At 37.3% G+C, this 25,010-nt stretch overlaps 4 protein-coding genes across 5 annotated transcripts in view; 3 read left to right on the plus strand and 1 right to left on the minus strand.

Moving 5' to 3' along the window:
- tet1 (tet methylcytosine dioxygenase 1) overlaps positions 1 to 5,960 on the plus strand; it is a 35,136-nt gene extending 29,176 nt beyond the window's left edge. For both annotated transcript variants that reach the window (XM_055030047.1, XM_055030048.1), the window contains exons 9-12: positions 97 to 234; positions 920 to 1,096; positions 1,982 to 2,126; positions 2,235 to 5,960. In XM_055030047.1, coding sequence (XP_054886022.1) covers positions 97 to 234; positions 920 to 1,096; positions 1,982 to 2,126; positions 2,235 to 3,259 — 1,485 coding nt within the window. In that variant the 3' untranslated portion in view covers positions 3,260 to 5,960. The remainder of the gene's footprint in view (positions 1 to 96; positions 235 to 919; positions 1,097 to 1,981; positions 2,127 to 2,234) is intronic.
- A 1,408-nt stretch (positions 5,961 to 7,368) lies between these two features.
- Positions 7,369 to 13,458, plus strand: eif4e1c (eukaryotic translation initiation factor 4E family member 1c). The gene is made up of 7 exons (XM_055030052.1): positions 7,369 to 7,465; positions 9,365 to 9,450; positions 10,866 to 10,961; positions 11,285 to 11,348; positions 11,655 to 11,768; positions 11,872 to 12,011; positions 12,361 to 13,458. Exons 1-7 carry the CDS (start codon positions 7,448 to 7,450, stop codon positions 12,473 to 12,475), a joined length of 633 nt encoding a protein of 210 aa, XP_054886027.1. The 5' UTR covers positions 7,369 to 7,447; the 3' UTR covers positions 12,476 to 13,458.
- Positions 13,459 to 13,737: 279 nt separating this feature from the next.
- On the minus strand, positions 13,738 to 19,955 carry si:dkey-228d14.5 (uncharacterized protein LOC796266 homolog). The gene is made up of 7 exons (XM_055030051.1): positions 19,592 to 19,955; positions 18,705 to 18,752; positions 18,570 to 18,632; positions 18,410 to 18,477; positions 17,245 to 17,375; positions 16,530 to 16,707; positions 13,738 to 16,159 (listed from the first exon to the last, which is right to left on the minus strand). The coding sequence occupies exons 1-7, from the start codon at positions 19,654 to 19,656 to the stop codon at positions 15,966 to 15,968; spliced, it is 747 nt and encodes a 248-aa protein (XP_054886026.1). The 5' UTR covers positions 19,657 to 19,955; the 3' UTR covers positions 13,738 to 15,965.
- Positions 19,956 to 20,685: 730 nt separating this feature from the next.
- Positions 20,686 to 24,677, plus strand: zgc:110319 (uncharacterized protein LOC796111 homolog). The gene is made up of 8 exons (XM_055029520.1): positions 20,686 to 20,798; positions 21,285 to 21,367; positions 21,466 to 21,601; positions 22,269 to 22,335; positions 22,419 to 22,530; positions 22,618 to 22,681; positions 22,890 to 23,064; positions 24,051 to 24,677. The coding sequence occupies exons 1-8, from the start codon at positions 20,734 to 20,736 to the stop codon at positions 24,117 to 24,119; spliced, it is 771 nt and encodes a 256-aa protein (XP_054885495.1). The 5' UTR covers positions 20,686 to 20,733; the 3' UTR covers positions 24,120 to 24,677.
- The last annotated feature ends 333 nt before the right edge of the window (positions 24,678 to 25,010 follow it).

Consider the following 25,010-nt stretch of genomic DNA (forward strand, 5'->3'; position numbering starts at 1 on the left):
ATGAAATTATAGGGTTTACATGTAACCCTATAATTTGCCCCAGTTTTTTTCCGATAGCTCTTTCCGAATGTCTTACTTTTCTTCTACCTTTCACAGGTGGAGTGTGAGGCTGCAGGGGACGCTTGCCGGCTGGGCAGGATGGAGGGTCGTCCTTTTTCAGGAGTCACAGCTTGCGTAGATTTCTGCGCTCACGCTCACAAAGACACCAGCAACATGAACAACGGCAGCACCGTGGTAAGCACTTAGTCAGAACTGTTACCAGGCTGGTTACTGTTGGGCAGTGCCAGCTGTGCTTCACAAAACTATTAACATCTCTTGCACTTTTTCAATGTTTGACTAATTAAAGTCACAAGCTTTATTGTGTTTTGTTTGTAATTTTTTTGTAGTAGCTCAACGTAAACTACTGTGTATCTGAAAAGTGTAAGGAGAATGACTCATGACTCCAGTTTTTCTCAACAAGTAAAAATCTGAAAAGGAAGGCATATTTTTTAAGTGCCCCTGAATCACTACTTTCTAGAAGCAGCTTTGGACAGCAAGTACTTTTGGCCAATGTCGCCATCAGTTTTGGACATGTGGAGACTGAAATATTTGCAAATTTTTCTTCTCAAATCTCAACCATACCAGAAAGGAAATGTCTATAAATATTGCCTGCCATTCACAAATGGATTTAGAGTTAAATTTTGTTTGAGGCATTCAAAAACATAAATGTACTTTTATATAGGTGGTTCACAACCAATTTTCATTGTGTCACTGGTCTGAATTTGTTCAAAAAATTCCAAGAAAAAATGCTTGCTTTTTTACCATAGTTGGTGTCCTGAAATGCAAGTTGACACCAATCATTTCACACCTTAGAAGACAGTCAGTCATATTTTTCTGAATGGAATGAAATTCTTGACCTCTTCCTGCTGTGCTTTTTCAGGTTTGCACTTTAACAAAGGAAGATAACCGTGCGGTGCGGAACATACCTGAGGATGAACAGCTTCATGTGCTCCCACTGTACAAGATCTCTGACAAAGACGAGTTTGGTCAGATTGAAGGCCAGTGGGCCAAGATCCGGAGTGGAGCTTTGCACGTCCTCTCCTCTTTTCCCAGAGAGGTAAGTGGTCAGTGAAGCTCTGCTCAACGTTTAGAGGGAGAAAAAGTTCATTTGTATCACATATTTCAGGAACTAGGAAGTTCAAAATGCTTTACATCATAAAAACACAGATATACAAAGTCATAGAAGACACCATACAGTTCACAATTGAGAAGACCCGAAACAAACAATACATTTTGATGAATGCCATTATTAAAATCATCAATACACATCAAATATATTGCTCAATGTTTCATTTAGTATTGTTCAAAAACAATTCTAAACTGATGGATTGTTAGTGTTCATTTAAAGGAACTCGTTGTTTCGGCTGTTTTGCAGTTTTCTGAAAACTTGATCCAGATTTGTGGTGCGTAGAAGCAGAATGGTCAATGGTCAACACTCCATGTTTGATTCCAGTCGTACTTTAACTCCTTAAATTTTTTGATATGCTGTCACAGTTTTTATCCCATGCAAATGCTACATATTTTTTGAGGAGTTTATGTGACAGAAGATAATTGCAGATAATTGTGGAGTAGAAGGGAAATGATATATGGTTTTTCCTTTTTACAAATTAAAATTGTTTTTTGCTGCACATTCCACATGTAAGCATCACTTTTAATTCCTTCAGTTTAGAGTTGAAGGTGCTCTACCCAACATTGGCTTCAGAAACTCTCTTACATGTTTACTTAGTGTTGCTTAGTGCTTAGTGTTGTTGATGCAAGACTTTTGAAAACCTCTATGACTTTCAGAGCGAGAAGTTTGACTTTGGGCTCAGCGTTCCACTTAATTTTCCCAACTCATAATAAATCCAACTAAGATTCTGAGGCAAATGTTTTAATTGACTGTGAAAATTTATGTTTAAATGTTTTTTTTTTTTTTTTATTTATTGGGGCCATTTGTTTTCAGGTGCGTCTGCTGGCTGAGCCTGTGAAATCTGCCCGTAAGATAAGACAGGAAGCTCGTCTGAAGGCGCAGGCAGAGAAGATGGAGAAGAAGCTCGGGACGTCTTCTCTCACTCCTGGGAAAGTCAAATCTGAAACCCCCAATAAAGGTAGTACGGTACATCTAATTATCTGAACGTTGTTGCTTTTATAAGAAAATTACAGAAATTATTTTATCACTGTGATACAAAAACATGTCATTTGTTTTCTCCAAAAAGAGCCTCAAGGCTTCTATAGCTCTTATGGAGTACCACAGAGACCCGCTAGTGTTGGCAGATCCACACCGGAGAGAAATCAAGCCGCTGCTTACAGCCACAGCGTCGGCAGCTGCTCTTCTCCAGGGGCAGCGATCACTTCGCAGCGGGAGGTCCTCCCTTCCAACCACCACAGCGGATCAAACCTTCAGTTTAAGCATAACGGCGTAGCTGTCGGCTATCATACGGCTGGTGCCACTGTGAGTGGTTTAACTCCAGCTTCTGGTGAGCAGGGTGCTTTACCGGAACGTGTACCTCCACAGAACATCAACAATGACTTTCCCTTTAAAGCTGAGCCCAGCGAGATGCACTGCTCCGCTCTGCACAGACTGTCCCCCTCCTCTTTCTCTGCCAGACCTACCTCTGAGGGCCTCTTCAGCCGGCTCAATGGATTTCTTCGGGCTCCAGAAGGTGTTACAGGAGAAGTCAGTGGTCATGACTTCCTTCCAGGCCAGTCTCTCCCCTTACAAACCCCGCCACTCGAACCGCAACAGGCGAAGCAGGAAGAGGTGTGGTCCGACAGCGAGCACAACTTCCTGGACGAGGAGATTGGCGGTGTTGCTGTGGCGCCGTCACACGGCTCAATCCTAATTGAGTGCGCGCGCCGCGAGCTCCACGCCACCACCCCCATCCTCAAGCCAAACCGCCGCCACCCAACTCGCATCTCCTTGGTCTTCTACCAGCACAAAGCCCTGAATGAGCCAGGCCATGGGATGGCGATGTGGGACGCCAAGATGGCCAAGCGGGAGCGGGATCGGGAGGAAGAGGCGGAGAGACTGAAGATGGAGGGAAGCGGGGGTACGGGGACGAACAGAAACACGTCAGGGGCTGGGGAGGGAGAGGAAGACGAGGATAAGGAGACAGCGGAGACAAGAAGGGTAATGAATGTCCCGACACGGCAGGCTTTTACTGCGCCAACAGGTGGCGTTATCACCGTGTCTCCTTATGCACTTACACATGTGACGGGCCCTTACAATCGCTGGTCTTAGTCGGCATGTTTCAACAGACTCACTCGAAACTCCTACACCGTGGTTCTGCCTTACCTCATTCTCCTTGAACGGCTACTCTCATCATTATTGTGTCGCTTTTTTTTAATTGTACTTTTCTATTGTCTGCTAACTTTGTCCTTCTTAGAGTCCACCATCTTTGGTGATAGGAAGGACCAAAGTTTGTTGGCTTTTTAACTGTGAGTTTCGGTGCTGGTTTTTAATGTAAAGACATGGTGCTTTGAAGCAAGATGTTTTAAAACTGGTTTTATACACATGATTTAGAACAAAAAAGATGTGATTATTTATTCTGATCATAACAATTTCTATTTAATTTCTGATATAAGCCTGTTTACTGCAAGATGTCTATGATACCCTGCTTTATATTGTACAGTGCCATTCTCACTGTAACCTTGGTTTAGCAATTTTGTTACTTCACATAATTCTATTTACTACAGATTGTCACATGTAGCATTAAGCGTTTTCCTTTCACTGCTTCCATCTTCTGTTGGTGGTTTAAAAAAAATTGCTTTTTTCTTCATTTATATACCTTATTTCTTTAATTCACAGCTATAAATAGCATATTAAGAAGCACTTTCCCTTAACTTAACTTGAAAAACAGGGCATAAGCCTGAATTGTGTGTGCTGACAGAGATACTATACAGTAAATTTGACAGTTAAAAATTAACCATGTTTTATTTTACAGTATTTCTGCAATAATTAGCTTTTTTATTGAGTTTGAGTACATATATTTAATGAAATTCTGTTCTCACCGAAGTAATGAAACATGAGAAACTATTGAGATTAGGTTCTCAGTTCGACCAGAGCCGGTCCAAGGCTGTGTGAGGTCATAAACAGAGTCATTTAGCTGTGGGGACCCTTGTAGCTCCACTAATGTCCCTTTGTTATTGTTGTTAGCTAGCAAAATTTGCATGTTAGCTAAAGCCTAGCTTCTGGCCAATGAAAGTGCATAGCAGCAGATCGTGGGAGAGAACTTGAGCTAACATTTTAACTAATGTCAGCTTGTGAAGAATTTCAGTAAGTTTGCTAGATTTAATTCTCACACTACATTAAACGTGGTCGACCACTTTTGTGGAGCTTATTTCTTTACTTAGATTATTTTCTTATATTTCTTTCTTACAATATTAACTTTTATTTAAAAAAATAAAATATGTAGAGCTGCAATTAAATATGGACACAAAAGTTAGCTGGTCATTGAAATTAGATCATTTTTAGCTTGACTGGTGATGTGGACGTAATATTTTATCATTATTTTGTTGCATTTATATCGGTGATGATAAAAAGTTTGAAGAAAATGTATCACCGTACTTTTGATTATACTTCTGGAATTGCATGCAGATCAAATCTGAACAAATCCTTGAGAGAGAGAGAGAGAGAGAGAGAGAGAGAGAGAGAGAGAGAGAGAGAGAGAGAGAGAGAGAGAGAGCCAACCCAAAAGATCAGAATCTTTGAGAAGAGATGAACTCACCCTCACTAGTTATGAACTGTACCAACCCTTCAGATTGTTACTAATGGCAGTGAAATAGACGGCCGCATTACATTTTTGTTTTGTATCAATTGCTCTCATATCTTAGATTGCTCATGCCTTGGGCCGGTTTTGGTATTCCACTCTTGGAAGAGGCGTCTTTCATAGGGAACAAGTGTGATTATAGGACTTCAAAATCTAACCGAATATTTCATTGGTGCTATCTGACAAGATGCTAGGAATGTGTCAGATGTCAACATGACACTTTCTTGTTGTAAAACCACTTGAACACCATGTCACACTCAAACAATTGCTTAAAATGTTTTTTCAAGTGCCCAGCTCTTGTGAAGACCTTTGTTTACATATATCTTTATACAGGGTCTCAATAAAGGGGATGGGAGTAGCTCCTGGGAATTTTTTGTAACCATCAAAGAGAAGCTCTTTATTTTTAGGAAGATTATTGCAACTTTAGCACAACCCTTCACTCATATTCACACTAAGACAAATGGAATTGCATTTTTATCTGAAACATTTGATAAACTTGGTTTTGGTGCTAAAAGAAAAGATATCAAAGTGCAGACACTGAGTTAAACTGGTTCTAAACCGTATAATGGTGCTTTTTTCTAGAACTCGTCCTTGCTGGACGTGTTCAAACATTTGTCTGTATCATTTCTTTTGTCAAATACCAGCAGACAGGGGACAACAGGCGGAAGCATTAGTATGTTTTTCAAGTGCAAGTTTAAGGTGCATACTGGTGCTGTTTTTTTATTTACAGTTTAAATGTCTTCCACATGTAAAGATTTCTCCAGCAACTCTTAAAAAAATCTGATCCTACATGCAAAAAAATAAATAAATAAATGAATGTAAACTGTTTGGAATCCACTGAATTTTAAACATCATACAATAAAATGAAAATTGTAATTTTTTTTGTTATTTCTTTTGAACGGACATTTTCTGTCCACATGAAACATTTTTGTAACGAGCACCAGCATTTAGACAGACTGTAAATATGTATGTGAACCACCATTGTTTTTACTGTACTGTTAAAGGTGTTTTAGACAATGGGTGATCTTGCTTATTTTAAAACTGAATTACTGTATGTTGCTAAAAGTATATCCAGTTTAGACTTGAGAAGAGACTAAATTTAGCATTCCTTTTACGGATGGCTGATCTCGTTCAGGATTGTGAAATAAAGTCATATTTATATTTTGGACCTCATCATATTTTTCGCTTTGTTTTTGTTTCAGTTTTTCACGCCGGCTTCAACAACACATGGCTCACTGATAGGTTCCAGTGTGTTGAAATACAAATTTGACACAACTTTACATACTGTTTATTTTTTAATATTTAGTCATTTAACCAGTTAGGAAGAACAAACATATTTTTTTTATTTGCTAAGTTACAGACTATTTGAGGAATTTACTGACAGTAAGATCATTGTCTCTTTATGCAATTTGTGAAAGTTCACATGAAGCCACAGGCTTCAAGTTGATTGAATACATTTCAGGGATGCACATTTGCAGACGAAGTACAAGGCAATATCACAATACACTGCTTTATATGGTGTGAAGCAATGCTGCTTTTTCTGTTTTAAGACACTGTAAATTAAAGGCTTTCAAATTATTTAAATAAGTTCTTTTCACAGGATAAAGTGCTAGATAGTGGAGATAGTCAAATCTAATAAAATCTTACAAAGTCGGATAAATAAAAAGGAGAAAAAGGATAAATAATCTAATCCAGCAAATCTATGGGGTGGTCATTGTTAATAAATGTATCCTCACCTGGTGCTATGAAGATGGGGATGCAAAGCATTCCGGTCAGTGGTTATGTCAACCAGGGGACAATATTTGACTAAATCTGTCTCCTCTGATCTTAAGATGAAACCAACAGATGGTCTCAGACTTTGATTTTCTAAATGCTCTCTTGTATACACTGAAGCAGGATCATTTGAGGCTCTCAAAAATCATTTCTGAAAAATTTGACAAATTACCAGTCCTTTCTTGAGATAAGTAATATACTTGCCAATTAAATAGTTTTTAATTGTAGGCACTGCAGCAGAAACTTAGGAAGGACCATAAGTCAGGTGATGTACACAAAATGTTTTATCGCGTGTATAATGGCAGTTGCCCATGACTTTTTGTCAGTGTTAGTCCTGGTGGAAAGTATGATAATTTACTAAACCACATGTAACAAAGCTGCCTCTTAAGGGTAATAACCAAGGAGGGAACTGAGCTCTAGGCACCAGGCTCCAAGTTCATCTGGTTCAAAGTAGTTTTGCATTACAGTGAAGAGCTTTTAGCCAAGTACAGACAGATCCAGGACATAAAACTACCTGTACACAAGCTGAGAGAGGTTTAAAATTGTTGCATCTATTGTAGATTTGTGATCAAAGGTAGTAACTGCAATAAAAAACAATTTATACTTTAAACATTTCAAGTTACATTTACCAGTACCATTTACCAATTCCCTCAAGAAATATTGTATTTCATAATAATAATAATAATAATAATAATAATAATAATAATAATAATAATAATAATAATAATAATAATAATAATAATAATAATAATAATAATAATAATAAATAAAACAACGCGAAGCTTGATTATATCCTTTCGGTAGGTCACTCAAGTCCAACTGGAGCGCTGCGGCTTCCGTAGAGCGGATTGAAGCGTCGCACGAGCAGATCGTTTCTACAAGTCAAGATGGCGACATCGGAGCCGGTAAGAGAGACGAGACACAGATGAAAATAACCGATTGATGCGCGCGGAGAGGCTCGTTGAGTCCCCGCTTTAGTTGCTGAATTTAATTTCCGAAGTTTCCACGTTGAACGTGACACTTGCATTTTGGGTAATAGACGGTGTTTCGTTTTGAGAAAATCGGCGTGGATTAGCGTTAGCATGCAGTGCAATGTGCCTGACTTTGTCGACAGGGAGGGACTGATTGACTGAGCGTCGTTCATTCATACTTCACCCAGTGGTTTGCCTTGCTGTTACTCGACATTAGACTCAAAGTACAGTGGTGGTCGTGGAGGTAACATTTTATTTCGCCCCTTTTGATTTATTGGTGCAGTTTATGACGCTAAAAACACGTGTGTATCGAGCTTATAACTAGCCTAGCTCGCCGGCTAAAACTAATGCTAGCAACCCTTAGTTGTGAAGTGAGCTATGGTTTTATCTGTTTTTTTATTTGTTTGCTCTATAGGTGTTATAAACGTTGATTTGATGACTCACGTTCAAATGTGTCCTTCAAAAATACAGCTTGAAATATATGATGATGATGATGATGTCACTATAGGGCCTATGAATGGCAGAAGTCTTCCATAATGCAGATATTAAAACCTCTCAGGTGTCTCAAGTTTCTGTTTAAAAAAAATGATCTAACTGATGAGCTTAAAATATCATCAAAATGTTTTTGTCCTGCTGCTATCTGCTAGCAGTCAGTGTGTTTCTGAGTTTAACATTGACATTTCTTTTTTAACTGGAGTTTACGCTAATCCATATCCATGGTTTCAGCTCTGATGTGTCAAGTGGACATATCCATGGCGCTGACTGTGGTGCTGAAGAAACGAGATGTAGATGTTTACTTTAAAATTAACATCCACTATCTAATCTGTCTTTCTAATTTTGGATGTAGGCGCCCTGGTAATAAGTATCCGGTTTTCACTGTTTCCCTCATCTAACTAATCTTCTTTTTCAATTTTACTACAACACGGGATGTCTTAAGATACTGAAGTCATGAGAATAAAAGTTTGTCGACCCCTGACTGTAGTTTCCTACAGGCATAGGGGTAAACATACACTTTATTAAGCTGATACATTTGATTAGAACCCTTACAGTGTTTATGTCTGCTTTACTTTTATTTCTTCTTTTTTAATATTGCAAAGTTAACATCGACACAGTCTGTCTGTCCGTTCTGCAACATCTTAGGTGCTTTCTCGTGTGAAATCTGTGGAACTGTTGAACATTCAGAACCACGTTCAAATCACAGGATGAGTGTTTTGGTTCTGTGAGGTTTGGTAGTGACAATGGGCAAAACATCACATCTCTAAAAGAAAGTCATAATGCAGATGGTGCTCAAATCACGTAATTGCAGTGGATGCACTTGCAGCTCAGTTTCTGCTGATTTGGATTCACAAACCCCTATTTTGTTGAACGCAAGCGAGTGGGTTAGTCATTCATCTGGAATGAATTATTTTATTTGGGGGAGGAGGCTGTCTTTATTTGTATCCTTATAACTTGTCTCTGCCCTCCGAGGGTTTTCTGTTCTGTGTGAAGGACGACATGAAAGTGAAATTCTATCTGATTATTGTTAAGAAATACTTTTGCACAACAGAGAATCAGAAGCCAAGATCAGGACTGTGCTTTAAGAAGCTTGCTTAGACATCTCACTGTTTCATGTCAGATGTCTAAACTAGTGACTGATCAAGTTGGCAGGATTTAAAGGCTAAATTGTTATTGAAAATAGTACTAGTAAGTATTACTCGTTTTTGTTGTAGCTCTGATTAAAAATGTGTTGGTGCCTTTCTCGTCTGCAATGTGTGCAAAACTGGAATTCATTCAGATTCATGTATTCTGCTTCCTCTGCAGCTATATGATGTCTTTATGTGTTTCTCTCTTTAGAAAGCAGCTGAAACTGAAGATCAACAGGCTGATGGTCAGGTTGTTGCAAATCCTGAGCAGTATATCAAGCATCCATTGCAGAACAGGTGAGAATCAAAAACACTGAGTTGAGTAGGTGAATGTTGGAAAAACATTTTGAAAATCAAACTTGGACTGTACTACTAAGATCATTTCATGATCAAATGATACATTTCTTCCTCCTTTAACTGAGTTGGTTAATTAACTGCATCCTCCTTGATGGACATTGCAAAAACATTTGCTAAATGTTATAGAGCAAACAGCAAATCAAAAGTAAAACTTTCTTGTTTCTGTTGTGGGACTAAACACGTTGTGTCTTTTAGAAATTCAAGCTTCAGGAACTTAGAACCTGTTTGCAATTTCTTTCATCTTGCTCTATTGTTTTGTCTCTTTAATACGCATTTGAATCACACAATGAAGCTTTGCTACACTGTTGCAACATAATCTCTTTAAGTTTCAGTGTGGCAACATGATTTTCTTAAAGGTACTACTTGAAACTACCAGCTGCCTGAAAATATGAAAAACGTATTTTGCTTCTGAAATTGTGTTATTTTGGGGGAAGTAAAAGAACATGCAAATATAGATGCAGTTAAGTAAGCCTTAAAAGAACTAAAAATATATATATTTTTTTAAATCAGAATTGGGTCATTTCAGATTGCAGTATGAATGTAACCAAAGTGACATATCAGACATCAATGACTATTGATTATTTTTTTGGTTTTAAGTATCGGAAATGCTGCCAAATTGATGACATGACCTTTCTTGTTTTTAACTGTGTTTTATCCACAGTTTCCTGTTATTTTTTTGTGTGTGTGTGTTTCTTTTAGCAGTTATGAGATACGGTGGCAAACCCTGAAATTGCTACTGTGCAAGTGACTCAACAAGTTATTGCTAAGTAACCAAGACTGAGTGCATGAGTTAGTTGATGGGACTCACTTTGCTTTCCTAGCTGGGAAAGGTTGAGTGGCTAAAGTCCTTACTCTGCCTACATCCCCCAGAATGCTGTGCGGATTGGCATCAGACTCCAGTGAAATTATTGAACATTTTATCAGCTGTATTTTCTATTGACATTGATTATGTATTTATTGCGATATATTATTGGTTTATTGCCCAGCCTTACTAGTTTTACGCTGCTGATGGGTGGGTTAAAGGAACAGCTGTAAGTGGTGGGGGGCACTGAGTTCGCCTGGTGTCCCCTGTCTGCCCTCAGCTCTCTCCCAGCCAGCCCCGCCCCTCCTGGGAACGCATGAAAGAGTAAATGCTCCCATTGTACACAAAGGCTGCGTTTCTAGTGCTGCGGATGGTTTTCCGAGTCCATGTGTGCTTTTGTGAGAAGCTATTGTTTCAGGTGTGCACTGAGGTCATACAATATGAAGTAGAAACCTCTTTAGACCAATTTGGCTCATAATATTTGATAAAAGGTATTTCCTTTGCGAGAGAAGCAATGAATTGCCATGTGAACCTAAAATTGCTTTCTTTTCAGATGGGCCCTGTGGTATTTCAAAAATGACAAGAGCAAAAGCTGGACAGAGAACTTGCGTCTCATTTCCAAGTTTGACACAGTTGAAGACTTTTGGGCGTAAGTTTCATTTTTATGAAATGATACAAACTCCTGCAAATACAATGTGGAATCATTTTTGTTTATTTCAATAATGTGCTGTGAACTGTCTCTGAATATTACAAAGATACTATTGAATATTTTCATAAAAATATATTTTTCATGCTGAATATATGAAACCTTCCATCAAAATGCAAACACATAAAAACCAGCAGGTGTAAGTCTTTATTTGGCTCCCATGGCTGCAGGATACTGCACTAAAGCAAAAGAGACTTGATATTTATGTTTGGATCTTGCTCAGTTTTGTTGTTTGATGTTAACAATTCTTCTGATCTTTGTTGCAGATTATATAACCACATACAGCAACCAAGCAAACTTGGCTTTGGTTGTGATTATTGCTTGTTTAAGGTAAATCTACTTCTTCCTTTTGTCCATTTGTATGAATATTTGGTGCCTACAATCTGACATTTATTCCTTATTATCATCTGATAATGTTTTATTTCTCTTACTATGTTTAAATAAAATAAGAGTTGGTATTATTTTACTTCCACAGTCTGGTTTTCATACATACTAGCATACCTGAAATCAGCTTTTTCAAATTAGAGACTGTTCTCTTGAGTTCAATAATTCATTATACAATGGACAAAATGTGAATGCATCTGAAAGAAATGGACACACGGTAGTATTTAATATAATTGTAATTATCTGTGCCAGGATGGGATTAAGCCAATGTGGGAAGATGATCGGAATAAACTTGGGGGTCGATGGCTGATGACCCTCAACAAACAACAGAGGCATAACGACCTCGACCGCTACTGGATGGAAACGGTACCGCCGCTGTTTTCTCCTCAAAACGACTCCTTGTCCTCTTATTGGATAATTTGTTTAGGAAAAGATGAATTGACCCACGTTGTCATGCTGAACCTTACAGCTCCTGTGTTTAGTTGGTGAGTCATTTGATGAGGCAAGTGAAGAGGTATGTGGAGCAGTGGTGAACGTCAGACCTAAAGGCGACAAAATATCCATCTGGACAAGCAACTGCCAAAACAGGGAAGCCATCATGACGATAGGGTAAGAAAGAAAGTCACACCAATATGCAGGACTGTGCAAAAATATTCCTACTCTTTGGATTTGTTCATGTTTTCTCTCATTACAACCTCAAACCTCTTGTCTTTTTAGATTTTTTATGTCATAGAACATCACAATTATTGTGATGTGGATCCTTGGGTCTCAAATTTTTATTAAATAAAATTCCGAAAAGTTGATGGAATATAATTATATCAGACCTTATGTTGGTCTAACATAAAATCTCAGTGAAACACATTTAAAGTTGTATTTCTATGCGACCGGTGTGATAGGGCTGGATTCCTACGACCATTAGGTGGTGACTGTGAGTCTTTTTTTCCTTGTGTCTCTACAGGCAACTTTACAAAGAGCGTTTGAGCATCCCTATAAAAGCCATGATTGGCTACCAATCACATGATGACACGTCCAGTAAGAGCGGCTCCACCACCAAGAACATGTACTCCGTTTGAAAACCCTTCTCCCTGTTTCAACTTGCTGTAGATTTAAACAATTACCTGTCTGCATCATCACATTAACTTTTTGAGTTGTCAACTACTATAGTGTATTTTCCTTTTATTGTTTATAGTGTGTACAGTCTGAGCTTCCCCCCAACACAAGGAGTTATTAGAACCAGGCTGACTGGAGAGTCTGCCTCAAGATGTCTTAATCGAGCAGAAGAACATAAATAATTTCCTTTTAGAGTTGAGCAGTTGTGTGACTTATATAGGGACCTCCCACAGCCATGCTGAGAGCAAACTTGTTTCTGTCCTTGATTACTTTGAGTTGGGAAAGAGCCCCCTTAACTTTTCAAGGCCTTGTGTTTTCCTCATGCTGAATTCTCCTCTAAAAAGTGTTTCTTCACCCACGAGAAAAATTCTAGACACATTTTGTTTCACAGGACAAGTTTTAAGGTCAGTTTTTAACATGATTTACTCAGAGCATGAGGTGGGCTTTCAGGTGCATCAGCATGAAGAATCTACAGTATCCTAAAGTTCGGAAAAGCTGTGGTCACACTTCAAAGTGGAAGGTTTGCATTTTAAGGCCAATTGTTACTTCAACCACGCTGGAATTGTGGAATATTGCTTATAGTACTTCTTGTTTTGTTTTCTTCCAGTTACATTTATTTATAATGTTTGGATTGCAGTTACTTAGTTGAAATACAACAATGAAACTTGTTTTATTTTTCTTTGTTTGCAGTTCATAGCATATAGATGACATTTTCCCGTGTACCATACAGTAATATTGCTGACAGAAGGTGTGCTTTTCACTGTTCTCTTCCTAACAGCAACTGTAGATTATGTTACACTCCTCAATTGATGCGAAAGAAAGATGATATTCTTTGTGAAATGACTTTGCTCGTAATGTATCTTTATTATCTGTAATTCCAGGATGTATATTACCTTCTTTCAAGTAAAGGTTAAGTGCTTTGCATTAAACCACAATATTGTTGTCACTTTTGTGAAGCGTTTGAGTTTTCAGTGATTCCGCATTAAACCCAATCTAACAAAATGGGATTAATTTGCTTGTGAACAAATGCAACGAGGCCAAAAGCCTCACAATAAATTGTTTAATGGAGACTTGGTGATCATAAGATGCCACCCGTAGCTGTTGTTTGCAAACTACGGGTACACGTAAAAAAAAAAAAGTATTTTGTGAAAGTTTTTATCACTCATTGCAGGAAGTGAGTCCCATTCCCATTCACTGTTGAATAATGGTCGATAGTACCAAAATACATCTTTAAAGAAGCAGATTTTTAATGCATGAATACTATGTAATGTCCACATTATGGCCTACACAGTCATGGGGAAGACAGGTGACTTTACGGGTGTCCAGAAGACAGTCATTCACACCCTCCACAAGGACATTAAACAAAAGGGTCTTGCTTAAGGAGCTGGTTGTTCAGAGTGCTATATCCTTACATATTTATAGAGCGTTGCCTGGAAGAAAAAAATGTATGAAAAGGTGAACCAGCAACAGGGATGATTGCAGCCTTAAGAGGATTGTTGGGCAAAATATTTAGTCATCACAGCTCTGTGTGAAGACAACTATTAAAGAATTTTGACGCTTCCTACAAGCTCTCATGTTAGTTCATGACCTGATGTTTTCAGCAAAACTGAGGAACCTAATGTTGAAAAAGATCAAACAAAGAGTAGCTGAGGACCTGGTTATTATGGGTTAAAGCTAAGCAAATGCTACATGTGAGAATTTTAAATTGTTCATGGTTTTGGGCAGAAGACAGTCACCCATGTGTTTAGGAATTCAATCACAAACACCTTCAGAGATCTTAAACTAATTTTATTTGTAAAAAAAAAAAAAAAAAAAAAGTATATGGGAACGATAATTTAGCATTTCCAAGATTACTTCTGGTTTCCTTTAAACTAGTGAGAAAAGCAAGGAGGACTTCACCACAGTATTTACCCTAGTCGGTAAACTCTTGGAACGCCTGACCAGATATAATCACGCAATGTAATGGAAAGGACACAGACAACACCTTCTGTAAAGGATGTGATGACGTCTGTGTGTTTTCAGTGAGAATGAACTGCATAACTCTTTGTTCAAAAACGTCACTCAGTTTTAATTGTCTAGTCAAACAGGATCTTTGGTAGTTACAGGAACGCCACCCTTCGATCCAAGAGCAGTGCAGTCTGTCCTGTCTATCAGCATAACACATGTAATGACTTCTTAACTCTATTAAAGTGCCTAAATGTCATGCCTGTACCAAGCTACTAGAGAAAATGTGTTTGTTGGTACACTCTGTCCACATTCTAAAGGTTATTGCACTAAAAAACACACACACAGGCTTAAACCGTTTCATCAAAGCCAGATGACTTGGGTAAATTATTTCTGGTGAGTACAGTTTACACAGCTGTGAAAAATTATTCACAACCCTGTTCACATTTTGCTACGGTACAACCACAAATTTTAATGCGTTTTATTAGGGTTTTATGTGATAGACCAACAGAAAGTACTACATAATTGAGAAGTAGAAGGAAATTGACACAAGGCTTGCAAATTTGTGGCAAAGTGTGACATTTGTGTTCAGGCATTCTCACTTTTATTCCCTACATAAAATCCAGAGCAAGCAATTACCTCTGAACGTCTCCCAATTAGTAAATAGAGTCCATCTGTGTGAAAGTCATTCTCAGTATAACGAGAACCTGCTCTGCGAAAGCTTTCGAGGTTTGTCAGAGAGCGTCGGTGAAGACCAAGCAACACGGCAGACAGATCAGGGAGAAAAGTGGTGAGGATATTGCACAACTTTAAATTCACAAAAATATGCCAATCCATCTAAACTGGTGAGCTGGACAAGGAGAGCATTAATCAGTCACACAGCCACAGTGGAATGGTTTGATCAACGCTTAGTTAAAGGTCTGACCGGTCCACTCCAAATCAAGACTTGCAATCAAAGAACAATCTGTGGCAAGATTTTAAATTTCTTATCAATTCAATCTGACTGAGCTCGAGCAATATTGCACCAACGAATGGGTAGACATTTTAATTTGTTGACGTGGAAACCCCATAGAGATTTACCACCGGCGCTCTAAATGCAGTGAAAGATTGTTCTACAAAGTGCTGGCTCAGTGCTTCTGAATACTTTTTCCACACTGCGTGTTTCAGATCCCACAAAATGGTTAATGTAACAAAAAGTGAGAAGAGAGTGAATGATTTTGACAGGCACTATGCCATCCAGGTATGTGATTTGTTCTGTTGCTATTAAAGTGGGAGAGTTTTAATAAATACATTACCTAAGATATAGAGATTCAAGGAAACTTTTTTCAGGTAACAGTTGAGATGATGAAACAGAAGTAAACGCAATCCAAGCCATGTAAGACTGAAACGAAAAAATAATATAAAACGCTATTGAACCTTCAGCCAGGCTCCAGCCACAGTGGTTACTGATGTCCTACGCAGTCCTTCACTGCTGTTTGTGCTTTCCTGCCGAAACCTGGCCGCCATATATCAGGACATGGGCAATATCAAGGGCTTTTCCTCCTCGCGTTTGCTCAGCAGGTTTGAAACCATGAAGGACGAGAAGAAGAAAAACTCCACTGTGTAGGTGAGCTCAAACATCTGCAGGTTGACACTTAGGGTCCACTCGAAAACTGCAGACAGGACGTTGTAAAAGTACTCTTTCTGGACGAAAAAAATGGTATCTGCAGGTTGTCGAGTTAAGGATCCGAAGGACAACGTCAGATGATCACTGGAAAGATTGTTTATGACTGAACTGATCAAGGATTAAATCTTTTTTTTATTTTTTATTCACTCCCTCACTGAACTGCCTGGGGAAGGTTTTGTGCTTCCTTCTTGTGTCGTGCAAGCTGCTGCAGTCAGTCCCACTTAGCAAACACAGTTGTACCGCAGAGCTGTAAAGAATTTTGAGGCCATTACTTTGGTCTCACTGCTATATTCTGCCTTCAGATATAGTTTGAAATCATCAAGTTAAATTATTGTGTAACCATCCAAATGCTAAGTATTTCTTTACTAAACAAAGCTGATGTGGCATCAGACACTCCAAAAGGATACAGCAGACGGTCACAGTGATCTGAACCACTGCGAGGCAGACGCGCAGAGGGAAGAGGAACCTCTCGAACCCGGTCAGAACACACTTGGCCGTCAGGGCGCAGAGCAGGATGGTGTAGAAGCAGGCACACGTGAAGCTGACAGCAGCTCCAAGGTAGTGCAGGAGAGTTACATCACCTGGCTGTGGAGAGCAGTAACAGGTTTTTCATTATGAAAACAGAGACACGTTCTTCCTTATTTGCAGTTAATTGTTAATTCTCTACTAATACTATTAGTGAATATATTTTTTCTTATTCTTGCTGTTCTGCTCAGTCTTTTCCTCACGATTGGAAAAGATTTAAAAAGAAGGCATGTGATTGGCTCGGTAGTAGAAAATAGCAGATTGTTTAATGCTCCTGATGGTTAACAGGTTTTCAATACATAAGTCTGGATTCAAAAATAAAACACTGGTTTCTGTGCAATGACATAAGCTGTGCAAGAGTTTAAAATATGCGTCTTGTGCTGGAAATCTTTAAAGAGTGCAAAAAGCAAATAGTGCCCTGCCTTTATTTGCTCTTTCAACACAGGTGTAAACTGAAACAGTTCCACTTTAATATAAGGTAAGTATTCATGAGATAAAATCTTTTCGTACAATTCATCCTTCTGCATAGTGGCCCCGGGGGTTTTTTTGCTCACTTTTAAACCGCGAAATACTTGTAGAAAGTAGAGCACTGCTTACGTTGCAGTTTCCAGCAGCAAAGGCCCCGGCAGCTGCCACCAGTCCAAAGGCTAGCGCCATTTTGCTCAGCATGGAATGGCACATGTGTCTCTCCATGATGTGGGCATGATGGAATACGGTGAACAGCACAACTAAAGACGAAAACAGGATTAGCACGACACATCTTGGAACATGCATCTCACCACCTTACAAAGTATTCATACCCCTTTGACTTATTTGTTGTTGTTTTTTTGCGTCATGTTGGGTTTTTAGGTGAACCCAACATGTCAAAAGTGTCATGTATTTCTAGTCATTTCTTCTCGATTAGATGTACCTAATAAAACACACGTACAGTAACAAATATCTTTGAGAATCACCTAGTTATGAAATATATATGCCTATCATTTAATCTCAGTTAAATCCAGCTGCTTTGTGAAGGCCTCAGAGGTTTGTGAAGAGAACATTTGTCAACAAACAACAACAAGAAAGACAGAAGATAAGATGTAGAGTTAGTTTAGGTTATAAAACAATATCTCAAACTCCGAAATGTCTCACTCAGCTCTACTTAATGCAGCATCTGAAAACCGATCAAGGGTTTCACACCTGCAAACATATGACCGTCCACTTCCACTGACAAGACACGAAAGGAGAGCATTTGCTATCCGTAAATTTGGTCTTTGTGCAAATGGAAAAGAAAATTTCCATTCTCAAAAAAGGTTAATAGGAAATCCAGTTAGCCGCAAACATGTCGGAAGCGGTAGACAATTTGGTCAGATGAGAAACACAGTAAAACTTTCTGCAAACTCTGCGTCCGAAAATTAATAGTGAACATCAATGAGAGCATCATCCCCCATGATGATCCTTTTGGGCAAAGCTTGAAAACTGACATTCACTCAATCTCACAAACTTGAGCCAAATTTCAAAAAGAAATGGAGAAAAAAATTAATTTCTAGACGTGTGATGCTAACACAAATTCAGTACTTGTTGAAAACAGTAATTATGCAGTTTTAGATAGATCCCCCCAAAAAACATGAAATGCCTGTTTAATTTTCCTCTCCCTTTCATAAACTTTTCATTGAAGAACTTTATGATTGTGAAAAGTGGATGAATGAAAAATGTCATGGGATGTGAATACTTTATAAGGCACCTTACATGTGAAGCACAGGCATTTTGCTGATGAACTCACATAGAAAGGTTCCTGCGTTCATTGTTGCTGTAAACAGCGAGCTTTCGGGAGCAAAGGTACCACTTCCACTGGAATAAAAAAAAATCATGTTTTATTATTTATGTTAATAATTCAAGCCATGGGAAGACAAAATAAGACATTAAGTCTCCTGACTTTTCACCTTATTGTAGGAACAAAGCAGCATCCTGTGGTCTCATTCCCTCGACAGAAATTTTTACCACTCCTACAAAAGAAATCGTGAACTTATTAGTTAAGATTTAGAAAAAAGTTAAAATACAAATGATACTCAACTCACCAATCACTGAGCGAACACACATGATTGTTGGAGTTGGCCATGCCATATCTGAAAAAAAAAAACAAAAAAAAAAACGCATCAGTGATAAATTGAGTTAAATAAAACCATGGTTGAATTCCAGCTTTAATTGGATTTAATAGTTAAATTGCTGCCAAGTAGGTTTGGTGAAAGTTTCATTAAATCACAAATGTCTTCTTATTTCTTAATTCAGACTTATTAAACCAGCTTATTCAGTCTATAAAAACTTTAAACCAGAGTAAATGAACAAAATATTTTGCCTCTCAGTAAATTTTACTGCTAAAATCGAACACAAAGAAAGAGACAATGGAGGGGTGAAGGGAACACTGACTCACAACTGACTTTTGGAGTTTAACTATTATCAGCTTGAATAACAAGGAAACATCTCTTAAGTTTTTCTTGCTGATCCAGTGAGCACACCCTGGTACGCTAAACAAGCCAGGTCACATATTTTCATCTCACCTTCTCAAGGATACACGCAACTCACATCTGACTAAATTTGTGCCTTTGTGTTGGTTTTCTCTGATTTAGACAACTTTTCTAAAGATTATTCGATGCCTCATCTGCACAGAATTATGCCAGGGTTATCTGTTATAAATGTCAGTCCTTCAATGTGTTCTTATTTTTCCTATCCAATAATATATAATCTGCATTGTAGTCCTGGTAACCAGGACGTGGTTTTGGCATGCTGGAATCTGTCAGACTATCAGCAGAAAGCTGATCAGAAGGTGAAACCAAACAAAACTGTTGTAAACTTGCCATTTAATATCAATACACACAGGGCAGCACAGACAGTAAGTTGTAAAGATGAAATGTTATCCTTTAACCAGGATGTAAAGACATTAAAGACACTGTCAATAAAGACTTACGTGCTCCATGTTCCAATGAAGGACACCAGTGTTAGTGAGATGGGAAGGATGATCCAGAGCACCATGTCTCGGGGTTAAGAAGAAGAATGAAATCAAAAACAAGGATTCCTGACGTCTTCAACACACTCGGTGTCAGACCTCTTTAGAGGTTTGTGGATTCCTCATGGAGCCAGCATTAAATCCCCAGGTAAAAACAATTGATCACGAAACCCCTCAAAACCTCAGTGGTAAATAAATGTAATGCTCCCTTTTTAATAAGCAGTAACTCTGGTGTTGTTAAAGTAAGTCTTCCACAATCAAGAGCACAGAGCTGTTTTATATGAGCCTCCTTCTGTTTGTCTCTGCCACTCCTCTGAAGCACCACCTTATTCTGAGAGAAGAGCATTGGGAAACGCAGGGTTGGCCTTCTTCATTGTTGTTTGTATTGTTTCAAAGACTCTCTGTAGGCTGTGTTATATGGAAAGTTTTTTATTGTTACAAAGTTTGGTACATGAACACCAGCTTAGGATTGTGCTGCAAACATGCTAAACTTGCTCAACTTCTCCTGTAAATCAGTGATGGAAAAAAAGGTGATGAACAACTTTCCCTTTGTATTTGATTTACTATCTATCTATCTATCTATCTATCTATCTATCTATCTATCTATCTATCTATCTATCTATCTATCTATCTATCTATCTATCTATCTATCTATCTATCTATCTATCTATCTATCTATCTGTCTATCTGTCTGTCTGTCTGTCTGTCTGTCTGTCTGTCTGTCTGTATATAAAGATTTTATATAAATATATATAAATAGATAGATATATAGATATATGTTTATATATATATATATAAACATATATATATATATATATATATATATATATATATATATATATATATATATATATATATATATATATATATATATATATATAAACATAGATATGTGTTTTTATATATATAGATAGATTGAATTTTTTCCACACCAATTATTAATTATTAGTATTATTTTTATTCATTAATATATATTTTTGCTTGTTTATGTTTACTATCCTACAGTGATTTTGAATTTAAAATAAAGCATGTGATGACAGACTGCTCCGATCAGGCATGTGTAACTTAGACCAAATGGGGTCTTCGACTTCAAAACAAACAAAATGTCGGCGCACATCAGATGGGGACTTCAACGGTTATTACGGGCCCGAAGCAAAGCTCTCTTCAGGTTTGACTTGTTTTATCTGTTTTTCACGGTGGGTTAAACGTGTTATCTAACTGATATAACGCATAGCAAAGGCTCGTGTGACGCCCATCATTAGCAGCATCGTTGTACGTGTGAGATTTCGCAAGCTAATTTAGGAAGCTAACTACCTAACTACAAAGCAAACGACCGTATTTACGCGCAAATTTATTTGTGTTTATATCAGAACTGATTCATAAATATTTTAAGTCCCGTAATATCACTTTGTAACATTTATGTCATATGTTCTTGACAATCTAAAGAGTTTAAGTTATTGGCTAGTAGTTAGCTAGCACATATTGTCGTTCTTAGTACGAGCTCAATTATTTGTCTAGACTTTATTATTATTATTTTATTAATATTATTTTTATTATTATTATTTGACCGTCGAACCTTACAACTAAAGAGTGGTCGTTATGTATCCCAGCTAAAAAACAAAAAAGTATGACAAACTTTTCATGTTTCTACCAGGCTACCAGATCGTTCACAGACCACAGTACTAAACTTCAGGGGAGTTCAGAGTCAGCCAGGGACAGGAACTACATACTTCTCAGGTGAGACACCACAGACTCTGAACTCTCCTTTGTCATCCTGTCATTCAAGTAGAAAGTGTTAAACCCTACCAAGCAGCTTGTTTTGTGACGTTTTTCAGCGAGGAACCTGTCCATTCAGACACAAGAAACTCCAAACCCAAAAAGCTTGAAATTCCTCCCAGGTAAGCCTGTGCTTGGAAGCGGCACGCAGGACTTTCCTTCTCCGAGCTCAGCTGGATCTTCATCTTTAGCCAGGTAATGGGTCAAAGATACTGCTGTACTTGGAAACACTGGGTCTAAATAGTGTGCCCAAAACATTAAATAACACAATAATGTAGTAGTCAAGTTTAAGCAATAATTATGCATATTACAATTAACACTGAATGAAATCAGTTCACACTTAAGCAATGATTGGAAAAAAAAAAGAAGACAAAATACAAACAGAAATCACAGTTTTTAAAATGCACTTGTAATATTTGTCAAAAGCATGCAGTATGCACCTAGATTAAACAAAAATAGTAATCAGCTGCCTTTACTATTCATTGGTTCTTCTTTCTGCTGCCAAAATATCCCTGGCCTGTCCAGACATAGACTACCAAACCACTCAATGTTAGAAAAGTTTAACATTCGGTTCACCCGTTTTGCTGCCATGTGTAAAGGTCAAAGCAGCAGTCTAAGTAAAAACACCAGAATAGTGTTTTTGGTGATTATTGCCATGTCATACTTTTAATACTGTAGCTGTCTGAGTATGATTATTGTTGTCCTCATTTTGACTTTGTTAGGATCATTGCACATTACAGTATTACTCGAGTGATACAGTTCTAAAGATTAAATATTATTAGTATTTGTCTGGAAAATGTGCGGGTTCTGACTTTAATATGTTTCCATTTTTACTCTAACTAAGCGTTTGTGACTCCTTCAGGAACCTGTTTGAAATTGAGGGAGTGAAAAGTGTGTTCTTTGGCCCTGACTTCATTACTGTAACTAAGGTAAGCACTAAATATACAGCTCATCTCAGTGAGAGTATTGTTTGTAAGGAGGGTCACACGAGATGCTTTATTTTTATTGTCAGACGGACGAGGATGTGGAGTGGACGGACATTAAGCGGCATGTTTTAGATGCTATTTCCAAGTTCTTTGAGAGTGGGGACCCAATATCAACAGGAGCAGTGCACCGTGAAAGTAGTAAGTTTTTGTTAACAGCCATGTCCAGACTGTGGCTTTTATGAACACTTTGACATTTTACAATATTTTATGTTTCCTTTGGAACAGCTCTTTCTGAAGATGATGATGATATTGTATCCATGATAAAGGAACTTCTGGACACCAGAATTAGGTACAAAACCTACCAACTTGTCACTGTCAACATGTATTCGTTTCACCCAAGTAAATCACTATATGATGATGTAGATATTGATATGGAGGGTAAAAAAATACTTGTCATGTCAGTTTTCCTTCTGCTGTTATGAGATAAAATTCTTAATCAGTCCGTCCTTCATGCCTCTGTTCTGACCAAATGTGTGTTATCTCTTTACCTCACAAAGACCTACAGTGCAAGAGGATGGAGGCGACGTCATCTATAAAGGCTTTGAGAACGGCACCGTAAAGTTAAAGCTGGTCGGATCCTGCACAGGATGTCCCAGCTCGACGGTTACTCTGAAAAATGGGATTCAGAACATGCTGCAGTTCTACATACCTGAAGTGGACAACGTGGAGCAGGTGTTTAATTAAAAAACTTTTTTTTTCACTTGCAATTTGGGTTTGTGTGTGACTAAAAAGCAGTTTGTACTTATTTTTTTTAAAGTTGATACAGTAAAACAATTTTTAAAAGCTATTTTGTGGGCACACAAAAAGTTAGTTTTATATAGATATTTTGGTAATAGCACATTCATAAATTAAGAGTAATTTTAGCAAAAGATAAAATTTCTTTCAGATACAGAGACTCCTTACATTACTAAAAGGTTTGTTTATTTCAGTGACAAAGTTCATAAAGTTAAACACATTATATAATTTATATAATTTTTTTTTACATGCAGAATGATGTTTTAAATTTTTATTTCTGTTACATTTCCCCACTTATAGATAATAAAAACATGACATTTAATATTGAAATATTACATCATACCAATAGAAACGTTTTAAAAACGAAACATGGGCTTAGTGAAAAGTATGTTTAATACATTTTAATGTTACACATTAAGACAATAACAATAAAATAAATGACTTATGATGTGGTAGTATGTGGTTAATTCATAATGAAATGAATTTAACCAGTATTTTTGCCACAGAGGAAAGCAGTAGCAATGAACTGTTCAACTCATTAAGAACACAATATTTATTCAATTCCATGCTTTAAAATTCTTTAATGTAGTTGAACTTAACAATAATAACTCTGTGACTAAAGATGTGAAATAACCGTGATAAGCACTATATAAGTTCAAATAAGAATGTGATTATAACAGCTGCTGAACCAATATTCATTATTTCAATAAACAATAAAGAAATGATAAATTGCAAGTTTAAAGTTACATAAATTTAAAACAAAGCAACATACAAACCACAATCAAAAATGTATTTAAAATTATTAAAAGGAGGTTACAGTTGCTCTAAAATATTTTGTATTACAACTTTCTTATATGTTTAGGTCTTATAGTGTAAGGCAACACGGTAACAATTGCATTACTAATGCTTAATCTTTTGCCCAGGTGGAAGACGAAGTGGATGAAATTAATTCAAAGGTTTTTGAAGAAGTGGAGCGTAAGCTACAAGAATAAGAACCTCAACGACAAAAAACTTGCTTGTTAATTCTGTCAGAAGAGAAATATCTGTAAACAAGTGAGAAAACAGTATTTCTGTTGTTGCTCATACTGGATGAAAAACATCCAGTTTTCTAACTGTAATTTGCATTCATATACTTTATACCCCTGTTCCTAAAGAAAGACGACAGAAAATGATGTTTTTGTTGCTGTAGAAAAGTTTTTTTTTTTTTTTGCTGTGATTATTTTAAATGTAGTGTTGTATTTATTTCTTATAAATATTGTACATTAAGAAAGAATATTTTGCTAAGATGATGACTTTGTGAACGTTGATGACATCGGTTTATGTTCTCCAGGAAAATTAGCCAGTTATTTGCATTTGCTCCTGCTTCACACATTATAAAGGGTTGAAGTTAGGAAATTATTACATTATTTAAATAAATGAATGGAGAAAAATGATCAAATTATCTATGGTGTGATAGTCAGTTTATCATATGAAACCCCAAAGGTTATTAATATGCATTGTGTTCCACTTTGTAATTTTACTGTATTGCATTAAACTTTACTTTGACTGTTTTTCTTTTGTCTGTCACTCATCTCAGATGGTTTATCACAAAGAAAAATACATAGATTTTTAAAAAAAGGAGCAGACCGACTGTGAGAGCTGCAGAGTAAAGTAACGCCTATGTGACAATGAGATAAGGACATGAATGTAGTTTCCTTCAAATTTATTCAGACATGCTTTTGCAGTTCAATAAGGATGAAATCTGGGCACAGATTTTAAAATATTGCTTTTTGAACCAACTATTAAGTATTTGTATCAATCATCTATTTGCCTGCTGCTATAAAGCCAATGTCATCAAAGGTTAAGTTGACATTTGAAAGTGAACTCACCATTTTTCTCATATT

This window comes from Poeciliopsis prolifica, unplaced genomic scaffold (genome assembly GCF_027474105.1).
Source record: "Poeciliopsis prolifica strain line A6 unplaced genomic scaffold, Auburn_PproV2 SCAFFOLD005, whole genome shotgun sequence".
Taxonomy (NCBI): Eukaryota; Metazoa; Chordata; class Actinopteri; order Cyprinodontiformes; family Poeciliidae; genus Poeciliopsis; species Poeciliopsis prolifica.

Coding starts and splice junctions, on each gene's coding strand:
- eif4e1c (XM_055030052.1), top strand. Junction 10,962..11,284: donor ACAGTTGAAGACTTTTGGGC/GTAAGTTTCATT, acceptor TCTTTGTTGCAG/ATTATATAACCACATACAGC. Junction 11,769..11,871: donor ACCGCTACTGGATGGAAACG/GTACCGCCGCTG, acceptor TGAACCTTACAG/CTCCTGTGTTTAGTTGGTGA.
- zgc:110319 (XM_055029520.1), top strand. CDS start 20,734: ATGTCGGCGCACATCAGATGGGGACTTCAACGGTTATTACGGGCCCGA. Junction 22,336..22,418: donor ACTTCATTACTGTAACTAAG/GTAAGCACTAAA, acceptor TTTTATTGTCAG/ACGGACGAGGATGTGGAGTG. Junction 23,065..24,050: donor AAGTGGACAACGTGGAGCAG/GTGTTTAATTAA, acceptor TCTTTTGCCCAG/GTGGAAGACGAAGTGGATGA.
- si:dkey-228d14.5 (XM_055030051.1), bottom strand. CDS start 19,656: ATGGTGCTCTGGATCATCCTTCCCATCTCACTAACACTGGTGTCCTTC. Junction 18,753..19,591: donor TTCATTGGAACATGGAGCAC/GTAAGTCTTTAT, acceptor TTTTTTTTTCAG/ATATGGCATGGCCAACTCCA. Junction 18,633..18,704: donor GTGTGTTCGCTCAGTGATTG/GTGAGTTGAGTA, acceptor TTTCTTTTGTAG/GAGTGGTAAAAATTTCTGTC.